At 40.1% G+C, this 9480-nt stretch overlaps 1 protein-coding gene across 1 annotated transcript; it reads left to right on the top strand.

The window, feature by feature from the left end:
• Positions 1-229: 229 nt before the first annotated feature.
• LOC137271567 (uncharacterized) lies at positions 230-5587 on the top strand. Its single transcript, XM_067804014.1, has 4 exons — positions 230-529; positions 3536-4196; positions 4536-4664; positions 5328-5587. Exons 1-4 carry the CDS (start codon positions 230-232, stop codon positions 5585-5587), a joined length of 1350 nt encoding a protein of 449 aa, XP_067660115.1.
• The last annotated feature ends 3893 nt before the right edge of the window (positions 5588-9480 follow it).

Here is a 9480-nt window from a genome sequence, read left to right as displayed (position 1 = left end):
AAGAATGGGACAGCTCTTTCTATTGTGCAAATCATGTACTGTTTGATCATCACAAAAAGAGCATTCGTTTTATTTGAGATATAGTGTTTATATGGCCAAAACAGCTCTTTCTTGGTCTGTCTTTTAATGATTTATGAAATAACCATATAAAAAGGACTAAAGTTCCCATCGGTAGTACATTGTACTCATAATATCATTCAGTGTAGCTGCTCAGTTTAATAACGCCGTAATGAAGGTCGTTTTTATGATCATTTCCGGGGTTTCCCTACAGTTTTGCTCATGTTTGACACTACCGGGACTTACAGGAGGAACAGTTGACAAGGCCATTACTGGATCTGTGTTTCTCACCTTTCGCACCTCCTCCGTCCAGCATTGTACCCGGCTGTGTCTCTATTCCTCAGCATGTGCGTCAGTCAACTGGATGTCGACTACTAGCGAATGCCAGCTCAACTCTCAAGAGGAAGCTGCTGGAGGTTTGGAAGATTCCCCATTAAATATATATATACCCATGAGACGGATGCAGCAACAGGTACGATGTCCCTTATCTTTCCACGGGGCGGTTGAGTAGCCTAGTGGTTAAAGTGTCCGCGCGTCATTCCGAAGACTAAGGTTCTATTCCCCACATGGTTACACCTTGTGAAGCTCATTTCTGGTGTCCCTCGACGTGATATTGCAGGAATACTTCTAAAATCCACTCTCACTCACTCGCCTTTTCAGGTCAAATCCTGGAGGCGAAGCACTTTCAACTTAATATGTGTTTCTGAAAAAAGTCTTTAATGGATTTTTTAAGATCAATTAAGTTTTAAATAGCGCTTCAAAACATACATCTATGTCTTTAGGAGAGGGTGATTTGAATAATATTCCGAAGAAAGTTTATTAAGCTTCTGGAAGGTCATACACATTCACATCATGTACTTTAGTTGTCCGCCAGTGGCATTGTGTTTGGAGCCTTGGAAACAAATATCAGGACGAACACAAAATCATAGGTATATGGTGTCCTTAATGACCTAACCACAGAGTAAACTGTAGTTAGACGACTAGGATATCTGTGTCTCTTTTGCGGAAATGACAAAAACAAGGTTTTCAAGAACATCCGTTCCCCTATCAGTGAGGAAGCGCCTGACCACTGGCTGAGTAAAGGATCGTCCAAGACCTGGAATACCAAGAAACACCAGTGACTGCTCCTATGGCCCCTGCAATAGAATTGTGTTTGGATCCTCTTAACTCGAACCATCAGAGTGATTGAGTTTAGTTTTAAGCCGCACTATTCCAGCAATATGACCGCGGTGTGTAAACTTCGGATCTGGACGAGACAATCCAGGGATCAACAGCATGGACATCGATCTACGCAACTGGGAACTGATGACATATGTCAACCAAGTCAGCGAGCCTGACCACCCGATCCCGTTATTCCCTTTCACGACATCCGTGGATTGCTGAAGATCGATTTTAACCCGGATCTTCACGTTTCAGAGCCATGAGACCGATTCTTAAAGTTGATGTGCTGAGAGAACATTGTCCCGTCAGACGGCCCATACTCAGAGACAGGCGCAAACAGGAACGTCCCAATTGGTTCAGCCTACGAGAAATCGTAACTTCGGGACATAGGCTTGGTGAAAGTCGCTATTTTTGTACACCTGACCGCCGGCCGTTGTCGCGTATGGACACGTGGCATATCATCAGGAGATGATCCTTGTAGTTGAATCCTTCACCACATACATTGGTTTTGGTTTGCATTTCGTGCGATTACAAGGTGGGTCTGATTACATACCTGGCACCCTCAATGGTCAGCTTTCAACTAATATCAACAGGATATACTGGATGCAGCCCTCGTGTTACATACTGACAACCATCCCCTTGCCAGTCGTCCGATATCCAAATGATAGCGCTGGACTTTCTGTTCTTGAGCTGTCTTCGCCCATTTGCAGACTCGAACGGAGCACAAATACGAACTTTCGGATTATAGTGAGCGCTAGCGCCAAGTGAAAGTTATAGATTTTCCCTTACAAAAATTGCAATCGCTCCTCAGGGATGCGCTGAAGTTAACGCGTGAGGAGATGACGGACAGATGCTTTATTTACGAAGAGTGGCTACACCATGCGCTTATGAGGTTGCGGTAGGTTTGCCAATCCCTACATTAACTGTTTGAGAAGTGTGTGACAATCAGATTGGTGGCGCGGTCTTGGTGATCATATTTTCCAGCATGGTTGATTGCAAGAAAATTGAAACCGAATTTCATTTTCAGTTTTTTTTCCACAGAAGAGTAAAAGTGCATGTTACCATTATTATACTCGGGATACAGCAACACGTACTGTTTTCATACGTTATTTAGAAATATCTATAAAATATGGAATATATCTAGAAAGTGGGAGGAGCTTTATTTGTGCTCATGTGTTTACTTCAAGGATAACAGATGACTTTAATGTATAACTGTTAAACTCACTCCCTCGTTGACACAAGTCTATTTTCCTATTTTAAAATTGTTTGCACATCTTTTGTCTGAGCTATTCATGCTACTTTAAATATTTCGAATATGAGTCTTAGTCGTATACATTCACGGTTCCCGATTATCATTGACGTGCAGAATTGATTTGAACGTGAAACCATTAACACGATCGTTTAGGGTTATGTAAGGGAAAATGCACTTAGGTTAAGTACACAGAGGTCTGTACAAATTTTCTGAATACGACAATGGTGTCTGTCGATGGTTAATAGGTTTATTTATTTATTTTTTGTTTATTGTCTATCCACGGAAACACACGATCTTTCTGGATAAACTGCCAGACAAAGGGAAGTACACACTAAACTCGACTAAAACCTTCAAACCCCACTAGACTGAAAACAGCCTTAGAAACATTGCACATAAATGTCCCAAATAACGTTTCTACCGGTATGCACTTAAGCGAAGTACGCAGAGGTCTATGCAGATTTTCTGAATAATATAGTGGTGTCTCATGCTGTTCATCACTTGCTTAATCCCAGTTGGCACATTTCCGGAGAATTGGTGGCATTACCTTTGGAAAAAGAGTACAATGGTATGTAATGATATATACAACTACAAGCCCCTTCTATAGAAAAAAAAGAGTAATTAAGATTAAGAAACTGCTTGAAGTGGAATCTATTACAAAGTCCCTTCAATATTATGAGCTTCTGTCTACGAATGACAAACAAAGAGTGTTGATACCAGATGTTCGAACAACGGTATCACGAGGTCACCACTACACATTTAGTATTTCCCACGTGCTACAGACCACTTACATTTGTATGCAAATCGTAGGAGTGAAGAGGACAAATGATAGAACATGGCATTCGTACACTTTTGGCGAATATATGGCATGCTATTACTGTATGGTATCGATTGGTGCTAGGTTTAACAATTTCTGAAATTAATTTCTGACATGCCCCAAGATAGTATATTTATAAGTATATTTACTTTTGCTAATTATGTTTACCTGGTAACCAGAAGTATTCCCATGTTGATGCGATGTGTACCTAGGGATCAGCTGGTTATATCAATGTCATTGTTCCCTTGTAGATGAGCCCATGTAATGCCTGCCCCTGTCCTACTAGGCTAATGTGTGTACCTGTCATCAAGTCCACATCACACAGATGTGTCGCCCTCGGTCACAACATATATCCACCATCCACATCAGAAAGACCAACTCTGTCATCAGGAGCTACCCCAGCTACTACGGCACAGCTACCCACAGGTGTAAAAGAGAAACAAACGACTACCACCGGTCAAACCACACCTACCACAGAGGAAGTGACGGCTACTTCCGATCAGGCCACTGCTACAAAGGAACTAACGGATACCTCAGGTGAAGCCACAGTTACCACAGATGATCTAATGGTTAATTCAGATCAGGCCACAGCTGCCACGGAGGGAGTAACAGCTACCTCAGGTCAAGTCACAGCTATCACGGAGGATCTAACGGCTACTTCAGATCAAACCAAAGCTAACACAAAGGGATTAATGACTACCGCAGGTCAAACCATAGTTACTGTGGAGGATCTAACGGCTACTTCAGATCAAACCAAAGCTACCACAGAGGGATTAATGACTACCCCAGGTCAAACCATAGTTACCGTGGAGGATCTAACGGCTACCTCAGATCAGGTCACAGGCACCACGCAAAACCTAACACCTACGTCGGATCAGGTCACAGCTGCCATAATAACAACAGCTCCAACACGTATGTAGACTTGAATGGAAATCTTTGAATTTTATAACATCTTGCAAATATAGTAAACCTCCTTCAGTTGAAAGTATACGTCATGTATCAACGAGTGGGAGTTTCTTTTTGCATCTTGTTCTGACTATGTGAAATTACAATTTACTTTAAAACATCCAGCTTATTTCCATAGTCTTGTTACATATTCTGTTGAGAAGGATTACAGCGGGGAGAATTTTCCAACGTCCTCGTTACAATTTCTATTCTCTTAGCCTATTCAGACCACATTCGTGTGCGGAATAAAAACACTATAACAGTGTAAGTTCACGAGACCTTCATTGTCCATGTGGTGCTTTCCAGAGACTGCAGCTTGTGTCCATGACAGCGACTGTAACCTGTACCCGAATACATCCTGCTCTGGTGGCCAATGTACCTGCCCCATCGGATACGACCTCGATCTCGTCAGAGACGTATGCAGGAGCTTACAGGGTATGGACATACCAAGTTTGGGGATCTTGCATTTCGGTAGTATGTCGTTGACTGAAATACGGGTTGGTGTGAGTTTCAGTCATGGTGATATGTTCTTGACAAAAAAGTGCCAACTGGCAAAAATAACTGATATGTTCTGTTTTAACATTGATGTTGCATATGCTGGTATACTGGTGTCTTTAACTGAAACTGTTAACTGTCAGCAGTGAAGTATGCCTCATAATGGTAATGAACAGTATGATGCTTTACACCAGTCAACAATATAAGCCACGATCAACATGGTCGGTAAAGCGCCAGTGAAGTCACTATCAGAACTCATTCTTATCAAACGGCTCTTTCAACATGCAAATATATACTTTGGACCTATTCTGTTAATAACGTTCACAGTGGGTGCAAGGTTAACACGTTTCCATGTAGATGGTCAACCTAGGACAAACGCAAATGTATTCCTTGGACCTATTCTGGTAAGGAAGTGACACAATGGGTGCAGGGTTAACGTTGGTTTACATGTTTACATTCAATCTCGGGCAAATGCAAGTGACAAGGACAAGTATTTCCTTACATGGCATAATTCATACAGTCAGAAACTCCTTTTGTGGGTAACTAAATGTTTCTCACATGGTCGTCGTATTTATAAATGAAAGATATTTCCTTTCATTCCAGAATGTTCGATTTTTGGATCAAACTTCATTGTGTATCGTTCAAAATTCATTCACCAAAACAACGTTGAATCGATAAAACCGTCCACAGAATCAAAGTGTTCTCAGGTTTGTCTCACAGCGAAATACACCTGCAAAAACTTTGATATGATTCAAGGTGGTTGCTACACACAAGACGTATCCTGGCTTGAAGTGTCAGAAAGTCAACGCCGATCACCCTCCTACTACGATGCCGATCATTACCAACGTAAATGCGACTGGTGAGGTAAACTATGCCCATACTGTGTTTAAGCTGTAGTTAATTCCTTAACTGCGTGCTTGCGTAAGATGACGAAGGACAATAATGTAGTTTGAACCAGACAATCCAATGAAACCACTGTAATTTATAAAAACGATTCACGCCGCTTGGATCCATTTGTTTCTAGTTTACCGCCACTGCCAGCAATATTTCAAAGTCATAATGGTGGTCTGTCATTAATCGAATCTTACAGACCAGTGAATGACGCTAGAACATTGATCTGTTTGGCTTCTGCTTCACTCCGCCGTGTATTTGTATTGCAGCGGTTATGACAGATTTTCACAATAATTCCTTCTTGAATGTACATATGTAACCGAAATTTGACTGTCAAAGCGCATCGTTGTAAATGTGATCAGTAACATCACTTGAATCTCTATCCTGAAATAAACTGTTTTGGCATGGCCATGTCCATACTTTAAATGTTTGCTGAATGTATATAGAGTGAGTGAGTGAGTGAGTTAATATTTAACGTCACATCGGCAATATTTCAGCCATATCGTGACGAGAACATTTAATACTCATATAGAAGATATGTATTTCATAAAAACCTGTCGTCAAAGGACAGTAAAACAAACAGAATATCACAGTTACCATTTAAAGCTAGTGTGGAAAGTTAAAACTAATATCACTTTTTGGACAAGACAATATAAAATACGGGCTATATATCGCCAAAGAACAGAAGGTAGATCACCATTCTAAGGACCATAGGGACAGTACACTTGCGTCCTGCATGGACCCTAGCTGCCTTTACATCATCCCTTCAGCCGTTAGCAATTTAGTAATTTAGGAAATTAAGCCACACATTAAAAAGACACATATCCTACGATTAAAAACCTGGAAAGTCACTTTGAATGTTTGTGGACTTAAGTACCCTCTCAGGAGGACGATACGTTTACAGTACTTTAAACCCCTTTGAGGGTACAGCCACTAACAAGCACAGTTGCGAATTTAAACTTTCAGTAATGGAATATTTATATACTTACAAGCCACTTATCAAATCTAATTCTTTTTAAAATGCAATGATTACATGAGAACTTATATTATTAAAAAGATCCGTCATGGTTCGGGATTTGAAATATGTATCCCTTGTGATGGAATATTCAACACAGTCAAGTAAGACATGCTCGACCGTGATTCTTTCACCACAAGGGATACAAAACGGAGGATCCTCGCCATTAAGCAAATATTCATATGTATATCTTGTATGGCCAATGCGACATTGTCGCATGATGACCTCTTCAAATCTGGTCTGACAGCCCAAGTAGGTGTAGCCAATATAGGGGTTTACAGTATGTAATTTAAGTTCACTTGCATCAGATCAAGAATATAAGGTCTAATGGTGACTATATAATCAGTGTAAGGAATGTGTAGTGTAGTGGTGTCACAGATTTGTTGAGTGCAGCTTTAGCAGGAAGGTCAGTCAATGTGTTACCAGAGATTCCTACATGGCTGGGTAACCAACAGAAGACGATGACGTACTGACCAGTAGCAAGATCAATACACAATTCAATAATTTCTGTTAAAAGTGTATGGTTGCAAGACATATTTTTGATCGCCTGAAGGCAAGAAAGAGAGTCTGAATAGATTATATACTGCTTATGTTTATCGTGTCTTTGGATTTATTTAAGAGCCGTTGATATGGCGTTAGCTTCAGCTGTAAAAATAGAGCTGTTGTCTGGTAATCTAGAAGATACTGTTCTGGATCCAATGATAGTGGCACAAGCCACTGCGCCACCGTCCTTGGAGCCATCTGTAAATAAGGATTATTATGGATTATTAAGGATGTTTATGTTTTAATTGATTATATATTCATGTTTATATTGTACTTCATTCGTTTCTGATTTTTCAAATGTAGTTAATGTTAGGTCAGCTTGTGACCTAACCAATTGCCATGGAGGAGAAGAAAGAAGTCGGAAAGGAAATATATTTTCCAGCTCAATGCCGGCAGCAGCAATAAATGGCTTAATTCTGGGTCCAAGAGGCGGAACAAGAGAAGACTTTTTGTTATACAAATCCTCTCAGAGAGGACTGACGACACAGTTACATGTAGGGTTAGATTCTTTAGAGAATAGTTTCGTGATACACTGTAAAGCTAATTTTATACGGCGGTGTGTTAGAGATAGTTCATCTGCCTCGACGTACAGGCTGTCAACAGGTTTAGATTCTAAAGGACCCAAGACAAAGTCATAGACCTTGATGGTGAACAGAATCTAATAGTTTTAGGTTGCTGTTGCAGGCTCCACCATAGACGATGGGGCCATAATCAAGTTTAGAACGGACGAGCGATCAATATAGATGGAGAAGGGTACCTTGATTACCTTCCCATTTAGAATTTCAAACAACTTTCAAGTCAAGCGCCTTCAAGCATTTAGTTTTAAGGGATTTAATATGTGGTAAAAACGTTACGTGTGAATCAAAGATTAGACCCAAGAACTTGGCTTCCTTCACAACGTTAATTGGCGTGCCATCTAGACATAGTTCAGGGTCTTGATGTGGTTTGTATGTGTTACTGACAGACAAAATACTGTCTTGCGGAACACCCTGATCCTGATTGTAATAATCAGACAGGGTAGAACCCACACGGCCCTGGAATTGTCTGTCATTTAAAAAGTTGGCAATAAATTCAGGCAAACGACCTCGCAAGCCGAAGTCATGTAAATCTCTTAAAATGCCATATTTTCACGTAGTGTCATATGCGTTTTCGAGATCAAAAAAGATAGACACAGCGTGTTGTTTATTATTTAGTGTGTTTTTAACAAATGAGTCCAGTCGCACGAGGTGATCGACAGTACTTCTATTTTTACGGAAACAACACTGTATATCTGTTATGAGGTTATTTGTTTCCAAGTACCAAACAAGTCGATTATTTATCATGCGTTCCATTGTCTTGCAAACACAGCTAGTTAATGAAATTGGTCGATAATTTGACGGATCCGTATGATCACGTCCAGGTTTAGGTATTGGTACTACTATAGCGTCACACCATGAGGGAAGAAAGTTACCCGATGTCCAAATATCATCAAAAATAGTCAACAGAGTTTGAAGACAGGATTCTGGTAAGTGCTTCTCTAGTTGATAGTGTATGCTATCAGGTCCTGTAGCAGTATCGTGGACTTGGTCAAGAGCGGTATAGAGCTAATGAATAGAAAATAGTTCATTATAGTCTTGCCCATTATCAGAATTTAAATTAATTGGTTTCTTTTCTTGTTGTCTTTGATAGTGCTGGAATTTAGGTACATAATTCGAAGATGAAGAGTGTTTAGCGAGTTGATAATGTGCTTCAGGAGTTGATAATGTATGTTATCAGCTCCTGTAGCAGTGTCATGAGCTTGATCAAGAGCAGTATGGAGTTCATGAATAGAAAATGTTTCATTATAATCTTCCCCATTATCTGAATTGAAATTAATAGTTTTCTTTTCTTGTTTTTGATACTGCTGGAATTTAGGTACATAATTAGAAGACGAAGAATGTTTAGCGAGAGTTTCACCCAGTTTATTCGCAATATCTGATTTATCAGTAAGCAATTGATCACCATGTTTCAGATGATGGACAACAGATTTAGTACCTTTACCTTTAATTTTCTGGACCATGTTCCATACCTTGGACATGGGTGTCCGAGAGTTTATTTTGGACACATAATTTTGCCAGGATTGGCGTTTGTTCTGTTTAAAAGTACGAGGCACTTCAGCATTTAAAATAATGTTCTGCTTTTTTCCTTGCCTTCCTAGCTTGTTTGCATTGATCGTTGAACCATGTGTTTTTAATATGAGGAACTGCAGAGGAATTTGGTATACACTCACCAGCTATGGAATTCAATTCATTAGAAAAACATTTAATAGCATCAGAAACGTCAATAAAA

Source organism: Haliotis asinina, chromosome 2 (assembly GCF_037392515.1).
Source record: "Haliotis asinina isolate JCU_RB_2024 chromosome 2, JCU_Hal_asi_v2, whole genome shotgun sequence".
Taxonomy (NCBI): Eukaryota; Metazoa; Mollusca; class Gastropoda; order Lepetellida; family Haliotidae; genus Haliotis; species Haliotis asinina.
This window is presented reverse-complemented; position numbering and strand designations above follow the sequence as displayed.